Below are 25,675 nucleotides of genomic sequence, written 5' to 3'. Positions count from 1 at the left end.
TTAACACAGCAGCTCAATTTAGTTGCGAGCTTAGCCAAAACAAATTACGGTTCTTCAGATTCCGCTTTACCCCCCATAGGTGGTGCCAAAGTGGCCGCGTCGTATGCCTTCGCCGAGATCATAGCTACAGCCCTCATAAATGCCTGCTTGTGGAAACAAAGGCACACACCATGTGGGGAAAAGCTTGGAAAGCTTGCTAATAATGCGAACAGTTTCATCTCTTTTAATACACACTACCTGACAAAAAAGGTGAAGCACAGGCAGAAAATTATCAAACGTCAGTGTAGCTTCGTACACTTACATACCGTCGACGAATATGCAAAAGATTAGAGCAGCAATTCCCTGTGGGATATAGAACAGTCACCAGAGTGCATTAGTGTTGTTGGTGTTTAGTGTTGTCACCATGCAAGGTACACAAGGCGCGGAAACAGCGTCGGATGTTGAATGATCGTTATAAAGGTCACGGAGACGCCGCTTACTCATGTGAGACAGCTTTCTCGGCATCCGACTGTGTTTGAAAGAGGCCTAATTGTGGGCCTTCATATGGCCAGCTGGTTGAATCGTGCATTACCTATCCGCAAAGTAGGTTATTTGTGATATAGAAGGCCAAGATACTTGATGTGAAATAGTTTATTTCGTAACCAGTTTTGGACAGTAACAAGCTATCATACTCAGATTATCGTATTTTAATATGCGGGGAGTATAACGGTAATATAGTAATCTGCGTAATCGTAAAACAATTATGCGCAAGGAACCATATTACGTGAATAATAAAAATTACGTGCGTCACAAAAATACTGGGTGGATTTTTCCACTATCTACAAACTGTAGGTACTGATCGATGAGAGGATGTTGTTGTTGTTGTCTTCAGTCCAGAGACTGGTTTCATGCAGCTCTCCGTGCTACTCTATCGTTGCAAGCTTCTTCATCTACCAGTACCTACTGCAACCTACATCCTACTGAATCTGCTTGGTGTATACATATCTTGTCTCCCTCTACGATTTTTACCCTCCACGCTGCCCCCCAATACTAAATTGGTGATCCCTTGATGTACTCTCTAATAAAGCAGCATCTGTGAGGCCATGGTTTGTGGACAATGACATTACTGATATGGATTGCCCTGTCCAGTCTCCCACGGTAAACCCAACATAACAACTTTGGAATAACTAAAAACGCCCACTTAACTCCGCACCCCAACGTCCAACTTAAGTACCTTCTCTGGTTTCGACTCTTGAGGAAGAATGGGCTGCCATTCCTCCGGAGACATTCAGTCTGAAAGTGTTCCCAGCAGAGGTGAAATCGTCATATCGGCAGGGTGTGTCCTCTAATAGGCGCCCAGACAATTTTGATCAGATAGTGTACTTTCCTTGCGTTCAGTACGCTCTAGCCGTATGCGGTGGTGAGCTACGAGCGACCGACCAGTTGAATGTGAGTTGGTGGTAAGTTTTGAGGTACGCACCTGTGCATGGTGAGGTCGAGGCTGTGCTTGGGCAGGTGGGCGGCGGGCCCGAGCATCGGGAACGGGGAGAAGACAGGCCCCAGCGGCAGCGCGCCGGGAGGCGCGTGCGGGGGCGGCGGGGGTGGCGGATGCACGAGCAGGCCGTGGCCGTGCGCGTGCGCGTGCGCCGAGCGGCCGTCGTGCGGCGAGATCTTGCGGCGCAGGTGCGGCGAGTGCAGCTTGGGGTTGGGGTTGGCGCTGTGCCGGTTGCGCGACCTGCGCGAGCTGAACATCATGTTGCAGCCGTCCACGGTGCACTTGTGCATCTCGCGCAGGTGGACGGCCGAGAAGTGGATCTTGAGCGCGCCCTTGTCGCAGAAGGTCTTGAGGCAGACGTTGCACTGGACGCGCTTCTTGCCGGTGGCGGGGTTGATGAGCTGAGTGCCCAGGTTGATGGGCAGGTGGGGGTCACCACCCCAGTGTCGCCGGCCCGGCACGCCCCTCCTGGGCGTCGCCCCCGAGGGGAGCTGCGTCAGGGGCGGCAGGCCGTGGGGCAGTCCCGGAGGCAGTGAAGGCGGGGGCGGTGGGGGCGGTGCCAGCGGGGGCGGACCGGGCCGCCGGTAGAGCCCGTCGCGGCTGAGGTTGAGGGCGCTGTGCGCGCTGTCCTCCTCGTCGTCGGTGCCCGAGCCGAACTCGCTGCTGCCGCCCCCGCTGCTCAACACGTCCGCCGCCGCCGGGGACTTGGTGTCCGCCGGTGGAGGCGGCGGGGGCAGAGGTGGAGGCGGAGGGGGCGGCAGCGGGGGCAGCGTCGGCAGGCCGCCGCAGGCCGCGGGGTGCAGCGCCAGCGCGCCCAGACCCACCAGGCCGGGGGGCGGCGCTGACGCAGACATCGACGCCGGCACCGGGGGGCTGACCGCGTCTGACAGGCGGCGGCGGCCGCTCGCCGCCTCCGGAGGACTCGCCAGCTTCCGGAAGTCGAACGGCTGCATGCTCTGCAGTCTGCCGGAAGGAACACGCTGCTCAGCACTACAAGTTAGCAGTCGAGATATGTGTCACACGTCGCATTTAAGACTAATTGGCTGGGTACAATAAGCCTGAAATCCTATTATTACGTGAAATATTGCCTAGTGGTCGTGAGCTAAGGTGAGGTTTTTCACTGTCTTCATGTCTCATTGATTGACTGTAGCATTATCTTACGTGGTAGCATTGCTTTTCCTGACACCCGGTTGGCCAGAATTAAAAGACACTGTAGCTCCGCTGCAGCTTGTCAAGCAGGTGGGTTGCTGCCGTAGCCGAGAGCGGTCGTGAGTCAGGCTTCACTGTTCGTGGCCTCAACAAAGGCGTATTTTCTGCTTACGATATTTAACTGCGATTCAGCAGTGGGTTCATGGTCTGCGTTCAGCCGATAAGATGGAGCAGAACATTCATTTAGGTGGAGATGTAACATTTTGCAGTCAGTTGGAAGTGTTTGACTGGATGTGATGGCGAATCAGCAACTGTGAAAAGTATTGCAGCAAGCGTTCCAGCTGCGGAATAAATTTATGGGACCTCTTAAAAATTTGTGTACTCATTACTGGAAAGCAGCCTGAACATTCCTGTAACGGTTTCAAAGAGCCATATCGTCAGCGGAACCACGACCGTGAGTTATTTTCTGCAAGATGGGTTTTAGAAGATGCCTGATGATCTGTCATAACTTTGGCGACGTATTTCTGACGTTGTACAAGTCCACCTACAACTATGACGTGCACTGTTAAGTTGTCATAGTAATCCATACTCTTGTTTCCGCATTTAAGCGGAAGTGCACGCACACCACACGTTTTTATGTTTCCATCTGACTTTATTATTCCACATCACGCCGAATTTTGGACATGCGATCCACCTGTTCTCATCAAGTGCTGCGAGGGGAAGTCTTACATACGCTCGCTTCCTGAACACAGACAGATTGAAAGGACCGACAGTGCAATCTACTTAGGATTACTGTTCTTCCTGACGTGATGGAGTTCACAACCTTATTCGTTTTTCCTCCACTGTCGTCTCCAAGCTTGCTAAACTGATAGTGGCTTCATCTGAAGATAATGGGCACGAAACTTACAGAAACGATGCGGCAAGACGACGCCTCCGCTTGGTCCATAAATCAAAGTGGTTTTATCAGTTTGACAAAATCCGCGCGGGATTAGCCGAGCGGTCTGAGGCGCTGCAGTCATGGACTGTGCGGCTGGTCCCGCCGGAGGTTCCAGTCCTTCCTCGGGCATGGGTGTGTGTGTTTGTCCTTAGGATAATTTAGGTTAAGTAGTGTGTAAGCTTAGGGACTGATGACCTTCGCTGTTAAGTCCCATAATATTTCACACACATTTGAACTTTTTTTTTTGACGAAAACTCAGCATCCAAAATGTTAGTCACCCCGTCATGAAACTAGGAGGCTGTTCACTTTGGATTATTTTGGATGCTGTTGACACGGTAGCAGACGATCATGTGATCGTTCACCTTTGACTTAAGTCACGACAGTATACAAAAAATAAACTGGATAACAGCTGACTGTAGTATTGGAGTGTGGTCAAACGATTCTTAATTTTCCCTTTTCCAGTTGATGCAAGGCTTGGAGTACATCGACGGCGCAATAAGTAGCTTAACCTGCAGCATGTGGAGGGTGTAGTTCAGGCTATAAGTGGTTCTGTGGTATTTTCGAGATGTTTTTCGTACCATGACTTGGCCCCCCTCATTCAGGCAACTGTAAACACGAACCAGGATGTTTATTTCAAAATATTCTGTGGCTAAGTGTTGCCTCAATCACCTAGATCTTCATGACTGTGGCTGCGGCCACTCGCGTCTTCCAAGATGATTAGAGCCGCGTGCACAAGGCTGCAGAACTACGTCCTTGGTTTGAAGAACTCTCAGGCATTTTATGGTTCCGCTACTGGTCACTAAATTACCCGATATTAATCCCATAGAAAATGTCTCGGACTATTAAAAATGGGTGAAACGCAGCAATCAACAATCCCCGCATATTGGTAGCTCTCTTGGCTCCAACATCGATGAGTGGCCTCAGATGCATGTGAACAAGTGAAGAGACTTGTGGACTCCCATACATGCCGAATTGGGGGCATAAAGACTAAAGACGATGTTATATGGTTTTAGGGTGATATCCCCTGGATGATGCTTTTTTGTGTGCTTAACATTCATGGCCGTGGTGGAGGTCGTCCTCTTTTCTGCCAGAGAAGTTTCCAGCGTGCAGTGGTCTATGTTTGGCGCTTACTAGGCTCGTGTGAGGGCTAGTTAGTCTCTCATTGAAACATTTATTTTCCAGAACCTGTTGAGAGGAAACATGTAAGAAGTCCTTGCACGGAGCTGCACATTGGAGAAGAATAACCGTAGTGAGAACAGGAAATGTGTAATGAAAGTTGAAATCATTTGTTCGCCTGTGGCTTATCTGGTGACACCCGTGCTGGGTGTTGAAGTCGTGGTTACTTTGTAGAGAAGCTACGTTTCCAGGCTTTTACTGACGTTAATGATCCATTGTGATCCACACTGTATTGATTCCAGTATGGAACATTCAAATAATTTGAGATGTCGTTTTCTGTATGAGGGTTTGGTATACTCAATGTTTTTCCTTTTGTTTGTGTACTTTAGAGTGTGTACAGGTCACTGGTAGGAAGTATACACTATCGTGCAGTTGTAAACTAAGAGAAATTGAAATTTTATGGAAGAAGCGGACATGTAACTGTAGCGATTGAATTACATTTGGCCGACCGTGGTGGGCGAGCGGTTCTAGGCGCTACGATCTGGAACCACCCGACCGTTACGGACACAGGTTCGAATCATGCTTCGGGCATGGATGTGTGTGATGTCCTTAGGTTAATTAGGTTTAAGTAGTTCTAAGTCCTAGGGGACTGATAACCTCAGAAGTTAAGTCCAATAGTGCTCAGAGCCATTTGAACCATTTTTGAATTACATTTGTTTTTGGGAAAAATTGAAGTGTATCATTGTCTGCAACTTTGAACTGATATCGTATTTTGACTTTTTGGAGATTATTGGTGTCTATATTTTCTGTACACCCCCGAGGCGAGAGGAAAGAGAGAAACTATTTAACGTCATCCCCTCTGTACAGGAGCAATTTTGGTCCAGGTTAATTTTAAGGCGACGTCTTTCAAACTGAAACATCTGGTGGTCACCAAGATGGCGGTGACCGTCAGAGAAGTTCCCTGCTTTGAACAACGACGTCAAGAGTTCAGGATTACATTCCTGGAAGACTGTTGGGAGTTGACATCAGGCAGACTCAACAGATCTGGGGAGTTGCCTTAGAACTTGCTTGTAAGACAGATGTAGCTTTTTGTAGGAACAGCTTTATAGGCTGGCAATAGAAAATAATGCCCGCACTGGCGATCTGCTGTTTCCTTGCTGGGAGCGAGTTTTCAATTAGGACCCAGCTGGGTCACTCAGCCTCACTCTGCTTGGTGTCCTGCGGCAGTCAGCACGTCCAACGTCGGCACAACACGGCGAGATGCTGCGGCCTAAAGGACAGGTAACGCGCCATCATGGTCCACAGTCGCTCATTCATAGATTACGTTTTTGTAACTTCTATTTTACCTGACACTTATAACACGTGAGCTTTGCAATCTTTCGTAGTGATTTCAGTACTTAATATTTGTTTTCTGTTGCTTTTTTTAAACACTGCAGACAGAATATGTCGCAGCTAAGAATCGAATTAGGCCCCTTCTCATTTTTATGATTGCGTTATCGCCCTTCCTCTTCGAATACTTCCTTATGATAAGTTTCTATTAATCAATGTTCGAAGTGACTGCTGTATTCACAACTGCAAGTAGCATCGAATCAGATACTTCCAAGGCCATACAGTTTGGCGTCGGCTTCGTGGGGTTCCTTTTGCTGGTGGAAGTGGTGGGCAACACCACAAGATCCACGACATTACTTATATAGAACGTGCCATAAAAATAAAAACTACTTAGTATAGATTTACAAGCTAAGAGATATAGTATTGGTGCTTCCATCGTTCTTGAATGAGATGATACTCAAGAGCGTCGAACAAGTAAAAAATTCTGAAACATATTCTCATTTTAAAAAGTTAATGTCATACTATAACAAAGATATAAATGTGTATAGGTTGATATCTTATTACATAATAGATTTTTCAGCAAACATCAAGTGTATTTACTAAGTGTTGAAACGCATGTCAAGAAAAGACACGAGTACTTGTGACAGAAGCTGCAAACCAATTATGTATCTGATGAAAGGACCGGGACCGTTTCTTGAACTCCATGTAGCGTCAGTGTATCAATGAAATTGCTTATAAACAATGTATCCCTTCTTCAAACCAACACCTCAGTACTAGAAGTAAGAATAAACTTCATTAAAATTGATGACACTTACTGTGGTCCAGGAAGGAGTCCATTACCCAGGAACAAACAATTTCAATAATCTTCCAGGAGACATAAAAAATTTAACTACCAACTCGGTTCACTTTAAACGTTCTGCTAGCCTAAAGAATTTACTGGTGGCCGACTCCTCCAACTACATTACGATTTTTATAGCAGAATCATTCGACGTAGCCGGCCGCTGTGGAAGAGCGGTTCTAGGCGCTTCAGTGTGGAACGGCGTGACCGCTACGGTAGCAGGTTCGAATCCTGCCTCGGGCATGGATGTGTGTGACGTCCTTAGGTTAGTTAGGTTTAATTAGTTCTAAGTTCTAGGCGACTAATGACCTCATAAGTTAAGTCGCATAGTGCTCAGAGCCATTCGAACCATTTGAAAAGGGTCAGCATCATCACGTTACGCTCAGAAGGCTTGTCAACTAGGGAAGTTGTCCGACGAGTGCACGAGAGTCAGATTGATACGATGCAGACGTGGAATCAGTTTTAATTGATTGGCAGTGTCGGAGACTTACAAAGTACAGACAGTCTGTAGTTGACCGGTCATCAGGATGATCGATATCTAAGACTTCTGAGTTGAAGGAACTGTAGACTGAGTGCTTCAGAACTAAATTTGGCGTTCAAAGAGGCTGCTACAGGATGTCACGTATCTCATCCAACTATTAAGAGACTATTGCACGATGGGAATATCCATTCCGGACTACAATGTTGAGACACCACAACGTACAGCATAACATCATGGATTCCGTTAAAGATGAAGAAGAAATCATGACCCCAGTTTGTGCGTCGGTGTTGTTTATGGGTGAAACTCGGATCTGTTTGTACTCTTGATAATCGCAGACAACATGTTTGGAAGCAACAAGGTAACATCGAACGCCTCCAATACCGTGTTCCACATGTGCAACAAGGTGGTAGTGGAATGGTGTTCAGGGATGGTATTACATGGGGTATTGTGTGGTTGTTGAGGGCAATCTCACAGCTCTACAGTACGAGAAAGAGATTCTGCAACCTGTCGCAAACACTTTGGTGACAGTTTCAGCTGGATGGATGCTAACCAGCTTGCTTATCGTGTTGTTGCCTTGAAAACGTTTCTTCAGCATGCTACCATCACCAGGATCGAGTAGTCTGACTGTCCGACGGACATGGTCGCAACCGAATATGTGTGGGATCCATTCAAACTACCTGTTTTTGGACTGCACTGCTTAGGCAGAATCCGCTGAAGAGTGGAACAATTTGGACCAGAGCTGGCCTGGTGACCTCATAGATGGTATTCCACGACGGCTTCAAGCCTACATCCGAACAAGAGGTCGTTCCTCCAGACATTAATGCTGCACAGGAGTGCTGCGAAGCCCCTCCCCCACCCTCTCTCCCAATGAGCATCCCCGCTGAAGAACGGAACAACCTGGACCAGGAATGGCTTCCTGATTTCATACATGGTATTCCACGACGGATTCAAGCCTGCATCCAAACAAGAAGACGTTCCACCAAGCATTCATGTTGCTCAGGAGTGCTGTGAACCCCCTTACCCCTCCCTTCCCAACGGGAAACGGACTAAATTTTGACTTTACACAAAATGTTTGCTTTATTTTTTTTCTCTTATTTAGTGATCTGGACACATTGGAGATGAATATATGCCCAAAGATCGGAGCTAGTTTTACTTTCATGTTCGATGAATTTGGAAGTAAAGAGGTACTGTAAAACTTTTGTTAATTTGTGTATACACTCTGAGAAGAAAAAAATCCTTGGAAGCTGGTATTCATACAGGTATCGACGGAAAATGCAAAACGTAGGATAAAGTGTGACGTGAAGCGCAATTTCACCGCGGAGCTGGCAACGATAGTAAATAGGGGAAATATCGGTACCAAGGCACAAAGTCTTTGGGAATTTCATTCAGTGTACTCAGTTGGACAGTAACTGCGCGTGACAACATACTCGGATGCCAGCATTTGACACAGGACGTGTAGCTGTTCTCAGAGAAGTCGGTTGGAGTATTTGGCGAATCGATCGACATCAGAGTAGAAGCGATGCCACTGTTCGACGATGTTGGCAGGAATGAGTGGACCACGGCTAAACCCAACGTTAAGAAAGAAGTGATCCACCTAGAGAGACCGACGAACGGGGTGACCGAGCACTCAGTTCTCCAGGTTCATCATTTAAATCGATCCGACGTGCAACTGGTGCTTCAATGACCATGGCTCACAGAAAGGAGGCTGAGCTTCTTGAGCCAACTAGCAGTTATTGCTGTACGCTAACAAGTCCATTTGCAATGGTGTCGGGCACATTCGACCTTCAATCTCATCGACTGGAGCAGCACTGTTTTCAATTATGAGTCCCGCTTATAACTGAGCTCCTGTGGCCGGCGAAGACGCGTCTGGAGACGCCCTGGAAAGCGGTGGGGCACCAACCTGTCTCTCAGCAGCCACACGGCCCGACAGCCATGAGTGACGTTGCGCCATTTAATTTCATAGCAGGACTCCCTTGGTCGTCATCCGCGGTACCCCTACAGTACAGTGAAACGTCACCAATATTATACGTCCAGTTTTGTTGCCCTTCATTGCAAGCCGTCATGAGATTGCATTTAAGCAAGATAACGGCAGCCCATGTATGACGAGTGTTTCTACTGCCTCTTTTAGTGCTTGCCAACCCCTACGTTAGCCAGCAAGTTCGCCGGGTCTCTCCCGAATTGAGAACGTTTGGAGCATTATGGGCAAGGCCCTCCAACCACTGCGGAATTCAGACGATATAACAGTGATATCACTGAGGAGGACATCCAACAACTCTATCATTCAATGCGAAGCCCAAAAACTTGCATAAGGGCCAGAGGTGGACCAACGCATTATTGATTTGGTCACTTTTTGGAGCTCTTTCTCTTGAATAAATCATCCAGTTTTTCTGAAATTGTAATCATTTGTTTTTATTCATATGTACAGTCGTCGACAAAACAAGCGAGACCCCTCGCCTTTTCGTTATGCTGAACCGCACAGCTTTGAAGCCTGCTACACAGCGTAACAGGCAAGGCGACGAAGTGCTACCAACATGCTATGCACAGGCGTGAAATTGAAACACTATCCGAACTTTGTCAGACTGTTTTCAATCATGTGTAAGACTGTATTAACGCCGAATAGTGTGTTAAACACAACACGTAAATATATGATATAAATGAAAGAAGAAACTCTAATTAGTGTGAACTGTACTAATGAAAATGAATTCCAGCTTATCGAGATAACATAACTGCTTTAGTAAGACAAAGTACACGACATCGTTACGAATTAGCAAAATATTACGCGCATTCGGCCACGAAACGGTCTATGTCATCGTTCAGACCAGTCACACTGGATTACCGTTTCTGACCTACCATGAAAGTGTGCAAATTTAGCAATGCGTGAAGATTCAGAACGAAATTATGTTAATGGTGAAAAGGGTATCAGCAGCTGCGGTGGCCGAGCGGTTCTACGCGCTTCAGTGACGAACAGTGCGGCTGCTTCAGTCGCACGTTGGAATCCTACCTCCGGCGTGGATGTGTAGCTTTAAGTAGTTCCAGGTCTAGGGACTGATGACTTAAGCAGATGGTCGCATAGTTCTTAGAGCTATTTTTTGACCTTTCACGTAAATTTTCTTTACATAAACGGCCGTATCTTTAGATTGCGTTGACATAGAAGCTCACTTTTTTACACCACCAAGGAACCGTATGTCGCAGGAAGTGCGACACATTTCAGTTTATTATGTCTGCCCGTACTCGAGATAAACAGGTTTCTATGGTTGGGCAGACATATAGCTGGTCAAGAAAGTCAGCCTAGTAGGGTTCCATTTTTACCGATTTAGGTGACGAATGAATAATTAACCCAGTCTTTATTCGAAATGTTATAGTTGCAGTCGATACATCAGCATATTAATCCTAGCTACGCTTTCGATCCAAATCACATTTACAGGAATGCGAATAAAATCCATTTGCCTATTCAAGTGATAATTCACATCCCAGTGTTAATGCCACCGCGTTTTAGAAGTGAGGGCATTACCATTGCTAGCTAGCTTAAGAACGAATAATTAACGTTTTCTGGCTGTGGTGAGTCTAATGGAGAATTCGAAACAATGTAGAATATGTTTGGCAGCTATGTCGCCGTTTATTTCCTGGGGTGGTGCAGAATTATTATACTAAATTTACTAGATGATAACAGTATTTTGTTATTTCGATAAACATCCCGAATGATCGTCACATGAGCGCTGACATAAAGGTATAAAATTCATTTTTTTGAGTCATTTTTTTGAGTCAAGAAAGATCTATGCAACAGAAACTGCCGATCATTTTGACATTTTCATTGCGAAATTGCCGGCTTATTCATGTCTGGTGTAATAACAGAGGGCTGTTTGCGTGGGTTGTCTGCTAGTTTGGTGAAAGGTGTTAGCTAATGCAAATGAGGTCTGGTTTGTTATCGGTTCTAATCTAGATGGAGGCATATAGACTACCAGTAAAGCCATTTTAAGAAATTCTCGCGCCCCCAATGCTTTTTATTGCTACCTTTATTCTGAACCAGCGCCGTGTGTGGATGTCAGTATGAAACTCTTGTAGAATTTCACACTTGTTACTGCCTGCTTTTTCCGCTTCTGTCAATAACTGAATTGAATTAATTGCGGCAACGGAGGATTTTAACAAAATTTCGTTATGAATCTTCACGCTTTGCTAAATTTGCACACTTTCATAGTAGGTCAGAAACGGTAATCCAGTGTGACTGGTCTGAACGATGGGACAGACAGTTTCGTGGCCGAATGCTCGTAGTACTTAGCTAATTCGTAACGATGTGGGGTACTTTGTCTTACTAAAACAGTTGTTTTATCTCGACAAGCTGAAATTCATTTTTATTAGTACAGTTCATACTAATCAGCGTTTCTTCTTTCATTTATGCCTTATATTTACTTGTTGTGTTTAACACACTAATCAGCATTAATATAGTCTTACACATGATTAAAAACAGTCTGACAAATGCGGATAGTTTTTCAATTTCACGCCTGTGCATAGTATGTTGGTAGCACTTCGTCGCCTCGCCTGTTATGCTGTGTTACAGACTTCAAAGCTGTGTGGATCAGCATAACGCAAAGGCGACCGGTCTCGCTCGTTTTGTCGACGACTGTACATCACATCTAGCGATTTCCGTCCCATTCGGATAAGTTTTTGGAGTGGCGTCATTTGTTTGTTTGTTTGTTTTACATATAAAAACTGTGTAGCAGTGTCTGGAGAAAATATTTTGGTAATACCTATTGAGTGGTGAGACGCTCACGGAGCTGGCCCCCGGCGGTGACCTCGGCAGTGGTCCGTTCGAGCTGCTGCTGGAGACCACGGGCGGGGGCGGATGCAGTTGCGGGGGCGGCGGAGGCGGCAGCTTGAGGAAGCTGAACCTGTGCAGCGGTGGCGCGCCAGCCGGGTGGGGCGGCGTCAGCGGCGGCCGCGACGGCGGGCTGGGCCGGCGGGGGCGGCCCGGGGGCCGGCGCTGCGGGGGCGGCGGGGGTGGCGGAGGCGGCGCCGAGGCGGCGGCTGCGGCGGCGGCCAGCAGCTGCAGCGCGATGGCGCGCGTCTCGCCGAAGCGCAGGAACTGGCGCAGCACCAGCGGCTCCTCCTCGGCGCTGCAGATGTGCCAGCGCTCCAGCGTCGCGCCGTGCGTCTCCTGCAAGCAACGTCACTGCTGGAGCACCGTATCGTCGTGGAGAACCCGCGCGAGCGGCGTTCGTTTCCCGCCTGACGCTCTGCACGTGGCCTGCAGGTGGCTCACTCGCCATCACGCGGGAGGCACTCGCTGAGTGCGGGGTGACAGGTAAGTGGCCCTGTCACGTGGCTAAGGGAACATGGGTACTATACAGGGGTTTGGAAACACGAAAAACACAAAATCGTACCATGCCTAATGTTATGGCCCTTGTGGGTTCTTTGCCCTAGGACGTGCTTGATTGGGACTATAACACTTGAAATATCAGTTCCCTTTTTTTCTTTCATCGAATGATAAAAAGATTTACTCAAATTTATACGACTCATACCCACAGGAATGTGGTACATAAAAACTGATGCACAAATTTACTAAACTCTTTTTCCTGAACTAGTTCAAAAGTATAATTCCATGTAACACGTGGGTACCACATGAGCACTAAGTAGTCGATGTGGGCTTCTTGATCGAAGGTAAAAAACTGGGCAGAACCTTCCTCTGTTCGGCTTTACATCAGTGAACATGTAATACGACGAAAGCGAAAAATGTATGTTCACTCAGTGAGGACATCAGCTAATAAAATGTCACCAAATCGAACAAACTCACTCCTGACAGAGAGCTGGCTTATGTTTACGTAACGTCCATTACTACAGAAGCTATTTCTGTTACTATCACAGGAAAGACCCTCAATTATCTAGAAAACGTGAAAATGATAACTTACTTTGTGTGTAGCAGAACGTATACTCTCCACCAACCTAACCTCGGTTCCGCAGCGTTGCGTCTCAACCAAGTATGCTATACTGTGGCACAACTACTGTCGACCTTGTATTTGATGCTATACTATTCTAAAAGTTCTTATCACCGCCAAAAGTTGTTAACTGATATTTAATTATAACCAATCCTACCGATAACAACATATTTTCATTGATCTTCAATGTGTCGTTGCTTAAAACGGCTTACTCTCATAACAAGGGAGTTATAACGCGAATATAACTAAGTACAAAAATTCTTTAACCATAATATGAAGCTTCCAGTCCGTTTATTACAACAAATCATACCAACTGCAATTAGTTCTTGAGAAATTCAATGCGCTGTTGTTTAGATACGCCAACGGCCTTGCCGGCGTGGTATCACCGATTCCCGTCAGATCACGGAAGTTAAGCGCTGTCGGGCTTGGCTAGCACTTGGATGGGTGACCATACGGTTTGCCAAGCGTTTTTGGTAAGCCCCTCCATATCCTGATCCAGTGACACTTATAGGCCGCGGATGAGACGGCAGTAGCTCAGTATCGATGGGCCTTAAGAGGCCTGTTAGGACGGAGTTTAATTTAGTTGCTTAGATACAGCACATATTGATAGGGTGTAACATATGACATCAACACACATAGAATATGGGCTCTACTGAACACGACAAATGCAGTATGCGTCCTGCTTTCTGCTTGTGACGTACATTGCCTTCTTGCTTCCTATTGGTTCCATTATACATGGCACGGCTCTTAAATATCGCCGAAATTATTTTGTGTTTCGCTGGACGAAATGGCTGCACAACGTGAAATAGCAGGAAGTGGCGTCACAAAACTCGTAAAACGCAACGTCAGCTATAGCTAACTCGTGTCGTATGTCGACGGCTTCAGCGGGTGATGTTTTCCGAATTCCCGATATGCGGACTTTTCGCTCACAGAAGCATCTACCATAGGAGCACCAATAATTTGTCCACGTTCGCATTCACTTAGCTCCAACATAATGCACTCAAAACTGTAGAGAACAGAGCTCTGACCACGCCTTACACATGTGCCGTCCGTGGTCAAACACGTCAACGCGGGCTGCAGGCATGGATGCATCAGCATTTATGTTCTGGCATGCTTGACTCGCATCTGGATATACGTTAATTGCTTCAGACCGACCACTGTCTATAAAACAGTTATCAGTCGGAGTCCTAATATATTGTTACACACGAACTGGAAAACGGACCACCGAAATTAGATTAAGCGCCCTAACTACTAATTGTTCCTCCTTGTCTGGCAGGTAACTCAGAAATGGATCTATATTTCTCATAAATAACTGAAAGTTTCCTAGAGTAGTTATATAGACTAACAATCACCAGAGGAGTATTCTACAGTAATGACTCACAAGCACAAGATTCTAGCTTCTTAGCTGCACAAAAACTGTTTGTTTCAAAGTTTTAGATTTATGTTCCACTTTTACGTATGTCGCAACTCATCCTTTTTCCTGCTCACTCCACACAAAAATGATGCTAGTCAATAAGGCCTCATATTTAACTTCTGCACGCCTGTGGTTACATGGTGTTCAGAGTGGCATAGAACATCGATCACTTCAGAATTTTCCACACCTTCTAGACGTATAAGAATCTCATCTACACTCCTGGAAATGGAAAAAAGAACACATTGACACCGATGTGTCAGACCCACCATACTTGCTCCGGGCACTGCGAGAGGGCTGTACAAGCAATGATCACACGCACGGCACAGCGGACACACCAGGAACCGCGGTGTTGGCCGTCGAATGGCGCTAACTGCGCAGCATTTGTGCACCGCCGCCGTCAGTGTCAGCCAGTTTGCCGTGGCATACGGAGCTCCATCGCAGTCTTTAACACTGGTAGCATGCCGCGACAGCGTGGACGTGAACCGTATGTGCAGTTGACGGACTTTGAGCGAGGGCGTATAGCGGGCATGCGGGAGGCCGGGTGGACGTACCGCTGAATTGCTTAACATGTGGAGCGTGAGGTCTCCACAGTACATCGATGTTGTCGCCAGTGGTCGGCGGAAGGTGCACGTGCCCGTCGACCTGGGACCGGACCGCAGCGACACCACGGATGCACGCCAAGACCGTAGGATCCTACACATTGCCGTAGGGGACCGCACCGCCACTTCCCAGCAAATTAGGGACACTGTTGCTCCTGGGATATCGGCGAGGACCATTCGCAACCGTCTACATGAAGCTGGGCTACGGTCCCGCACACCGTTAGGCCGTCTTCCGCTCACGCCCCAACATCGTGCAGCCCGCCTCCAGTGGTGTCGCGACAGGCGTGAATGGAGGGACGAATGGAGACGTGTCGCCTTCAGCAATGAGAGTCGCTTCTGCCTTGGTGCCAATGATGGTCGTATGCGTGTTTGGCGCCGTGCAGGTGAGCGCCCCAATCAGGACTGCATACGACCGAGGCACACAGGGCCAACACCCGGCATCATGGTGTGGGGAGCGATCTCCTACACTGGCCGTACACCTCTGGTGATCGTCGAGGGGACACTGAATAGTGCACGGTACATCCAAACCGTCATCGAACCCATCGTTCTACCATTCCTAGACCGGCAAGGGAACTTGCTGTTCCAACAGGACAATGCACTTCCGCATGTATCCCGTGCCACCCAACGTGCTCTAGAAGGTGTAAGTCAACCACCCTAACCAGCAAGATCTCCGGATCTGTCCCCCATTGAGCATGTTTGGGACTGGATGAAGCGTCATCTCACGCGGTCTGCACGTCCAGCACGAACGCTGGTCCAACTGAGGCGCCAGGTGGAAATGGCATGGCAAGCCGTTCCACAGGACTACATCCAGCATCTCTACGATCGTCTCCATGGGAGAATAGCAGCCTGCATTGCTGCTAAAGGTGGATATACACTGTACTAGTGCCGACATTGTGTATGCTCTGTTGCCTGTTTCTAAGTGCCTGTGGTTCTGTCAGTGTGATCATGTGATGTATCTGACCCCAGGAATGTGTCAATAAAGTTTCCCCTTCCTGGGACAATGAATTCACGGTGTTCTTATTTCAATTTCCAGGAGTGTATCTTGTTTTTCGACCTAGAAATGTGTTGATGAAACAAATTAATTTTACTTTTCTAGAAACTGTTACACATATTATGTTCCTGTTCTGTTATAATGTCTTTCAAAACTGTATGTCTGTAACCTAACTATGACACTAATCACATGGATTTTATCGTGCGTGCTTGTAGCCCCGTTACATTTTCTGGAAGGTGCTGAGACAATCCGTCGCCCCCATCCTGTTCACGTGCAGGCCATGATTTGAGTATCCCCATTTCAAAATTACAGCAACAGGCACAGCACACATAAGAGACTTAGTTTCAGTTAAAAGCCATCCACTCAGATCCTTCTGTACATGACTGACAGCCGTTTTGACGCAAGTCTCTTCGTGGCACTCTAAAACCTCTACGGATTCGACACGGTTGTGTGCTGTTGCTGCTCCAGTTTCCTCCAGGACGCCTCTAATGCTAGAATTCTACATTTCCAGCCAGGCCGTTTCCTGCTATTGGTACCTGACGCTATCAGTCAAAGTATCGGCACAGGGCTAAGTTTGGCGTCAGTTCTCACCCATGCTTGTTACCTGGTATTCAACACACAGCTACGCCTACAGCATTTGGTCTACACCCCTCCAGTGACTGCTCCCTACTTGCAAGACTCTCTTCTTTCTGCTTGACTTTTCTTGCAAGTCATGTGTTCTCTACTTTTCTCAAAAACTGGTTGTGACTCTTCTATTTCAGCTAACAAGTCAAACTGATTGCTAAACGGTATCTCAGAAGCGATTTCAAAGATTTTCTGCTTTTTTTGGGTGGCATTAAGTGGGGCCGACATACGCTGCTGGTGGTCATGGTCTGTGGAAAAATCTCAGTCCCAGTCTTCCACCATGGGGTGATAAATGGTTCAAATGGCTCTGAACACTATGTGACTTAACTTCTGAGGTCATCAGTCCCCTAGAACGTAGAACTACTTAAACCTAACTAACCTAAGGACATCACACACATCCATGCCCGAGGCAGGATTCGAACCAGCGACCGTAGCGGTCTCGCGGTTCCACACTGTGCCGCCTAGAACCGCTCCGCCACAACGGCCGGCCATGGGGTGATAGCAACAGCGAACTACGCCAGTCTACAATGACCAATTCCGATCGCGTATTCAAAACATGTGACGTCACACGACTGTGTGGAAGCACGCAGAAGCGCAATTTTGCAGGAGTAGCAGCGAGCCAGAGTGTGAAAGTGTCCTCCGAAGACAGGGACGAAACGTTGGGTTTTAAGGTGAAATCCATTCGACCACGGCATAATAGCCCAGAACATGTTATTAACACAGGACTGTCAGTAAAATTTTCCAATTAAATCCACTAAGCACGACGTCTCGAAATTCGTGTCTTCATCTACATCTACATTTATACTCCGCAAGCCACCCAACGGTGTGTGGCAGAGAGCACTTTACGTGCCAACTGCATTACCTCCCTTTCCTGTTCCAGTCGAGTATGGTTCGCGGGAAGAATGACTGCCGGAAAGCCTCCGTGCGCGCTCAAATCTCCGTAAATTTAAGTTTCGTGATCACCTCGGGAGGTGTAAGTAGGGGGAAGCAATATATTCGATACCTCATCCAGAAACGCACCCTCTCAAAACCTGGACAGCAAGCTACACCTCGATGCAGAGCGCCTCTCTTGCATAGTCTGCCACTTGAGTTTGCTAAACATCTCCGTAACGCTATCACGCTTACCAAATAACCCTGTGACGAAACGCGCCGCTCTTCTTTGGATCTTCTCTATCTCCTCTGTCAACCTGACCTTGTCCAGATCCCACACCGATGAGCAATACTCGTGTATAGGTTGAACGAGTGTTTTGTAAGCCACCTCCTTTGTTGATGGACTACATTTTCTAAGCACTCTCCCAATGAATCTCAACCTGGCACCCGCCTTACCAACAATTAGTTTTATATGATTATTCCATTTCAAATCGTTCCGTACGCATACTCCCTGATATTTTACAGAAGTAACTGCTACCAGTGTTTGTTCCGCTATCATATAATCATACAGTAAAGGATCCTTCTTTCTATGCATTTGTTCTGTACATAGTTCTGCGTAGTCAGCGCGTACACAACTTTCCCACTAGAGCGCGCCCCGCAAAGCACAACAGCGCAAGCGCAGCGCTCGTCTGTCTCCGCACTACGAGATGGCGCTGCCTTAGAGACGGACCAAATTCTGCTTCCGCCGATCCACGTATTAATATGTAACACAGCCAATGAGATTGCTGCTAACATAGAACCTTCTCTTTTCGCGGATCACACTCGCGCAGTGATACCTGAACGCACGAGGTATCATAACGAGTGTACAGACCTCCGATTAGTCAGTCTGCATTAATCTGTACAAGTCTGCATTTATCTGCACCTGTCTGTACCAGTCTACATTAGTCTGTACCAGTCCACAGTCAAGTTTCAGTCTGTACCTAATAAGATTACTATATTCCTGTACATAGCCATGAAGATAAATGAATAGACACTTTGTCAAGTATCAGAGATATGTGAGAATAAGATTAACGTACCAAGACCAAAGGAACTTCAGATTGTCAGTTGTAAACTGCATCCACAATCAAGTTACGTAATGTCTATGCTTTTTATTATTGTGTGTGAAAATTAATCAAGTTCTGTTTAAAATTGGTCACTGTCAATCTGCTACTCTAAGCGTGCGAGTGGCATTTCTATCGTCTGACCTAACGGCGGAAGGTAAACACGGCACGATAAGACCACGAGACATATTGCTGACACTCGCCTACTTCGTTAGAGCGGCAAGTCAAATAATCTGATGGTGTGTGTACCGAAGCTCTTACAGTACGCACACCACAGTATTCGCAATATATTACATTTGTCTATGTTAAGGGTCAGTTGCCACTCCCTGCACCAAGTGCCTATCCACTGCTGATCTTCCTGCATTTCACTGGAATTTTCTAATGCTGCAACTTCTCTGTATATTACAGCATCATCCGCGAAAAGCCGCATGGAACTTCTGACATTATCTACTAGGTCACTTATGTATATTGTGTGTACTACACACCGCCAGCAGCGTGAGTTTGCACGACGCCACGGAAGCTGCGAGGCGTGGAATACGGGAACGTTTCGAGCGGTGCACTGAAGAGAAGAGGGGCGACCCCAGACGCGGCGGCTAAGGCGGGGAAGAAAATCCGTTCGGGGACGTGCTCTGGGCGGCTGGCTAGACCGGCGCAGGTTGCTGGCCGGAGGTGGAGGTAGGCGGCTCCATAATGCAGCGGGCTTCCGGCCGCCGCGGCCGCGGCAAATCCCTTCTTTCCCTCCTTATTCCGTCCGGGAATCGCGGCTCGGCCCTCATCCCGGAAAGAAGGGCCGCCGGATGCCGGGGAGCTGCGCGCCCAGCGGCTTGCCGCGCCACGCCGCCGAAGGCTTCTGCTCGGCCGTCAGGCGGCGCTGGCTTCAGTATTCACCAGTCCCGAGTGACCTTATAAGAGGACTGCAACTTCAGCAGTCTCAATTGCTTAACAGGGGCGTTCAGTAAGTAGTGCAACACACTTTTTGCGGCCATTTTCGATTGAAGAAATGCGGAATTTGTTGTGCCACAAGTGACAAAGTTCCGGCAAGTGGTGGCGCTGTAAGTAGCCTTCAAAATGGCGTCTCTAACAGAGATGCGTACGAAGCAGAGAGTTGTCGGAGAATTTCTTTTGGCGGAAAACCAGAGTATCGCAAGTATTCATGGACGCCTGAAGAATGTCTACGGAGACCTGGCACTGAAGAGATTCACGGGGAGTCGTTGGCCATCATCCAAACAAGATAGCGCAAACCTGCCCGATCTCCCGCATGCCGGCCAGCCGCACAAACCTGTGACACCTGCAGTGTTGGAACGTGCGGACACCCTCATTCGAGGTGATCGACAGATCACAATCAAACACCTCTGCCCACTGGACGTAGTACTGACTCACTCGCCCTCCACTTCTGGTACTCAAAGCTGTGAGTCCGCTGGCTTTCTCGCCGCCTAACAGTCGACCATAAAGAACAACGAAGGAGCTTCTGTGCTGTATTCCTTGCGCGGTTCGAGGCTGATCGTGACACTGTTCTGTCTAACATCGTCACATGCGATGAAACATGGGCTCATCACTTCGAACCGGAAACATAATGCCAGTCCTTAGAGTGACACTACGCCACCTCTCCTCCGAAGTAAAAGTCCACACCTCACCATTAGCCTATAAAATCATGGCAGCGTTCTTCTGCGACTCTGAATTGGTTATTTATTTGATGTCCTCCCTCTTGATATAACGATCATCCCTAAAGTATATTTTGCCGACCTCAGGAAATCATAGATACGACTTCAGCGTGTTCGTTACCACAAGAACGCAAACGCAATTCTCCTTCTCCGTGGCAATGGATGGCCTCATACAAGACTGCGCAACCGCGAGCAGATCACAAAACTCCACTGAACAGTTCTTCTTCAACCAACCCACAGCGTGGATCTCGCACCTTCTGACTTCCATCTGTTTGCCCCAACGATGGATAAACTCCGAGAGAAGTGGTATGTGGATAATCTACATCTACATCTACGTGATTGCCCTGCTATTCACAATAAAGTGCCTGGCAGAGTATTCAGTGAAACTCTTTCATGCTATCGGTCTACCGTTCCACTCTCGAACGGCACGCGGGAAAAACGAGCACTAAAATTTTTCAGTGCGAGCCCTGATTTCTCTTATTTTATCGTCATGATCATTTCTCCCTGAGTAGATGGGTGCACACAGAATGTTTTCGCAATCGGAAGAGAAAACTGGTGATTGAAATTTCATGAGACGATCCCGTCGCAATGAAAAACGCCTTTGTTTTAATGATTGCCACCCCAATTCACGTATCATGTCTGTGACACTATCTCCCCTATTTCGCGATAAAATACAAAGAGCTGCCCTTCTTTGTACTTTTTCGATGTCATTCGTCAGTCCCACCTGATGCGGATCCCACACTGCACAGCAATACTCCAGAATAGGGCGGACAAGCGTAGTGTAAGGAGTCTCTTTGGTAGACCTGTTACACTTTCTAAGTCTTCTGCCAATGAATCGCAGTCTTTGGTTTGCTCTACCCACAATATTACCTATGTAATCGTTCGAATGTAGGTTATTCGCAACTGTAATCCCTAAGTATTTAGTTGAATTTACAGCCCTCAGATTTGTGTTTCGCACTTTAGTCAGGGCGAATTGTCACTTTTAGCACCATACAGATGCCTTATCTAAATCATTTTGCAAGTCGTTCTGGTCATCTGATGACTTTACAAGACGGTAAATGACAGCATCATCTGCAAACAATCTAAGACGGCTACTCAGATTGTCTCCTGTGTCGTTAATATAGATCAGGAACAACAGAGGGTTTATAACACTTGCTTGGGGAACGCCGCATATTACTTCTGTTTTACTCGATGACTTTTCGTCTATTACTGCGAACTGTGACCTTTCTGACAGGAAATCACGAATCCAGCCGTACAACTGAGGCGATACTCTGTAGGTACGCAGTTTGATTAGAAGACGCTTGTGAGGAACGGTGTCGAAAGCCTTCTGAAAATCTAAAAATGTGGAATCAATTTGAGACCCCCTGTCGATAGCACTTATTAGTTCATGAGTATAAAGAGCTACACTCCTGGAAATGGAAAAAACAACACACTGACACCGGTGTGTCAGACCCACCATACTTGCTCCGGACACTGCGGGAGGGCTGTACAAGCAATGATCACACGCACGGCACAGCGGCCACACCAAGAACCGCAGTGTTGGCCGTCGAATGCCGCTAGCTGCGCAGCATTTGTGCACCGCCGCCGTCAGTGTCAGCCAGTTTGCCGTGGCATACGGAGCTCCATCGCAGTCTTTAACACTGGTAGCATGCCGCGACATCGTGGACGTGAACCGCATGTGCAGTTGACGGACTTTGAGCGAGGGCGTATAGTGGGCATGCGGGAGGCCGGGTGGACGTACCGCCGAATTGCTCAACACGTGGGGCGTGAGGTCTCCACAGTACATCGATGTTGTCGCCAGTGGTCGGCGGAAGGTGCACGTGCCCGTCGACCTGGGACCGGACCGCAGCGACGCACGGATGCACGCCAAGACCGTAGGATACTACGCAGTGCCGTAGGGGACCGCACCGCCACTTCCCAGCAAATTAGGGACACTGTTGCTCCTGAGCTATCGGCGAGGACCATTCGCAACCGTCTCCATGAAGCTGGGCTACGGTCCCGCACACCGTTAGGCCGTCTTCCGCTCACGCCCCAACATCGTGCAGCCCGCCTCTAGTGGTGTCGCGACAGGCGTGAATGGAGACGTGTCGTCTTCAGCGATGACAGTCGCTTCTGCCTTGGTGCCAATGATGGTCGTATACGTGTTTGGCGCCGTGCAGGTGAGCGCCACAATCAGGACTGCATACGACCGAGGCACACAGGGCCAACACCCGGCATCATGGTGTGGGGAGCGATCTCCTACACTGGCCGTACACCTCTCGTGATCGTCGAGGGGACACTGAATAGTGCACGGTACATCCAAACCGTCATCGAACCCATCGTTCTACCATTCCTAGACCGGCAAGGGAACTTGCTGTTCCAACAGGACAATGCACGTCCGCATGTATCCCGTGCCACCCAACGTGCTCTAGAAGGTGTAAGTCAACTACCCTGGCCAGCAAGATCTCCGGATCTGTCCCCCATTGAGCATGTTTGGGACTGGATGAAGCGTCGTCTCACGCGGTCTGCACGTCCAGCACGAACGCTGGTCCAACTGAGGCGCCAGGTGGAAATGGCATGGCAAGCCGTTCCACAGGACTACATCCAGCATCTCTACGATCGTCTCCATGGGAGAATAGCAGCCTGCATTGCTGCGAAAGGTGGATATACACTGTACTAGTGCCGACATTGTGCATGCTCTGTTGCCTGTGTCTATGTGCCTGTGGTTCTGTCAGTGTGATCATGTGATGTATCTGACCCCAGGAATGTGTCAATAAAGTTTCCCCTTCGTGGGACAATGAATTCACGGTGTTCTTATTTCAATTTCCAGTAGTGTAGTTGTGTTTCACAAGAACGATATTTTATGAATCCTGAGTATATGTCAATAAATCGTTTTCTTCGAGGTACTTCATAACGTTCGAATACAGTATATGTTCTAAAACCCTACTGCAAATCGACGTTAGTGATATAGGCCTGTAATTCAGCGGATTACTCCTACTTCCCTTTTTGTGTATTAGTGTGACTTAAGAAAATTTCCGGTCTTTACGAACGTATCTTTCTGTGAGCGAGTGGTTGTATATATGGAGCTATTTTATCAGCAAACTCTGAAAGGAACCTGACTTGTATACAATCTGGACCGGAGGCCGTGCCTTTATTAACTGATTTAAGCTGCTTTGTTACACCGAGGATATCTGCTTCTATATTTCTCATCTTGGCAGTTGTTCTTGATTGGAATTCAGGAATAGTTACTTCGTCTTCTTTGGTGAAGGAGTTTCGGAAAACCGTGATTAATAGCTCTGCTTTAGTGGCACTGTCATCAGTGACTTCACCGTTGTTATCGCGCAGTGAAGGTATTGATTGTCTCTTGTCGCTGGTGTGCTTTATGTATGACGAGAATCTCTTTGGGTTTTCAGCCAGATTTCGAGACAGAGTTTCGTAGTGGATGTTATTGAAAGAATCTCGCATTGAAGTACGCGCTACATTTCGAACTTCTGAAAAACTTTACCACTCTTGGGAATTTTACGTTCTTTTAAATTTGGCATGCTTTTTTCGTTGCTTCTGCAACAACGATGTGACCCGTTTTGTGTATCGTGGGGGATCAGTACCATCACTTATTAATTTATGTGGTATGTATCTCTCAATTGCTGTTGATACTATCTCTTTGAAAACATTCCACAACTTTTCTACACTTAGATGATCAGATCGGCAGGAGTGAAGACTGTCTCTTAAAAAGGCGCTAAGAGCATTTTTATCAGGGTACGTTATTGTTGCAGCGTAACGTTGGCTCCAACGTAGACCAGTAGAGCGGTACCATGTGCACATACAGTCCTTCCCTGTAAGGCAGAGTAGGGCCATCGCACTGAACAGAGATTACGTTTGAAACATAGGGATTTGTAACGAAAGACTGGGATCTTAATCGTGGCAGTGATTAACAGCTGTGGGTGAAAAGAACCGCTGCAGGCGCCAGTGCTGCTCCGGTTCCGGACAAAGGCGCTTCAGGGTGGTGAAGAGGAGCCAGCCAGTGTAGGCGGCGCGGACTCGGCCCCTTAAGCACGGCCGGCAGCGACAATGGCCGCTAACGAGGCACGGTAGCGCTAGCCTGGCTGGCTGTAGACTCCGGTCCTGAGCCGCCCACGTCGCACCCTGCCGCAGGTCGCGCAGGAGCTGGCGCCGGAGACGAGGGCACGGCGACGGGCTGACGAGCACACCGCTGCTCGGGACGGAGGCGCCAGGCGTGCAGCCAGGAACGTGTGATATCTGAGCCGTGCCGGCTCGTATCGATTGAGCGATCGCGTCTGCATTGTGTGGTCTTTGGGCTCGGCCGTTCGATGTGGCTTTTGGCAGTGACGGGCGTGGGGGCTAGAAAGGGGACAGCCGGAGAGCCACACGGCGCGTGAGAATGGGAGGCGAGCGTGGTTGAGCAGGCCGGGGCACGACGCAGAGTCTGTGGTGTGTTTGACGTGTTTGCAAGACCGAACCTGGCTTGTAGTGTGGGAACTGGACTCGGCCACATTACCCGAATCGAGTCCTGCGGCCCTGACTTGGATCTGTAAAGGATTTTAGAAAATATTTGTGTGTTATAGTGTACTGTGTGCGGCGCCCTGTCCAGCTCGCCCGCTTCCTGTGGGTTCTGGGTCGAGTCGCTTCTGGTCTGGGTCCAGTGGGCCCCCCTTCTGCTACCTGAATTTGCCCGTGCCAATTGGACGTCGCCTGTTTTGAAAATGTGTCACGAAGGGGTGTATCTGTTGGTATTCTCTGTTGTTAAAAAAAATCGTGATACCCATTATTGGCTAAACTTTATCTCACTATTGTAGTCTCCTTTTGGGACCTCTACTACGTATAGAATTTAATTAACTTGCAAGTCACTTAATGCTTGGTTAAAGATTAAAGTTGTCTGAATAGGGCGGTTGACCATGCTTCTAAGGATTTTGAATTTTAAAGATAAAATTTTATTTGGGCAAAGAAAAAGTGTTGTTGTTATAAACTGTGAATGTTGCTTATGTGGCCCAGCCTTCCTGCTCAACAGCAATTGGCTGATTAGGGTGGATTACCCACTACAATATCTGCTAATGTTACTACATCTTCCTGCAAATACCACTTCTATGCCGATAGCCCAGAGCTTTACTCAAGTACCACATGTGAAATATACCCTGGATAAAAACACTAATACCACATAACATGAT

The 25,675-nt window shown here is 47.8% G+C and overlaps 1 protein-coding gene across 1 annotated transcript in view; it reads right to left on the bottom strand.

The window, feature by feature from the left end:
* Nucleotides 1–25,675, bottom strand: part of LOC126282453 (zinc finger protein basonuclin-2-like) — a 613,154-nt gene that overhangs the window by 10,632 nt on the left and 576,847 nt on the right. Inside the window, exons 5-6 of the mRNA XM_049982110.1 lie at nt 12,070–12,476; nt 1,460–2,437 (exon numbers count right to left, since the gene is read on the bottom strand). Coding sequence (XP_049838067.1) covers nt 1,460–2,437; nt 12,070–12,476 — 1,385 coding nt within the window. The remainder of the gene's footprint in view (nt 1–1,459; nt 2,438–12,069; nt 12,477–25,675) is intronic.

The sequence above is a fragment of the Schistocerca gregaria genome, chromosome 7 (assembly GCF_023897955.1).
Source record: "Schistocerca gregaria isolate iqSchGreg1 chromosome 7, iqSchGreg1.2, whole genome shotgun sequence".
In the NCBI taxonomy this organism is placed as follows: Eukaryota; Metazoa; Arthropoda; class Insecta; order Orthoptera; family Acrididae; genus Schistocerca; species Schistocerca gregaria.
This window is presented reverse-complemented; position numbering and strand designations above follow the sequence as displayed.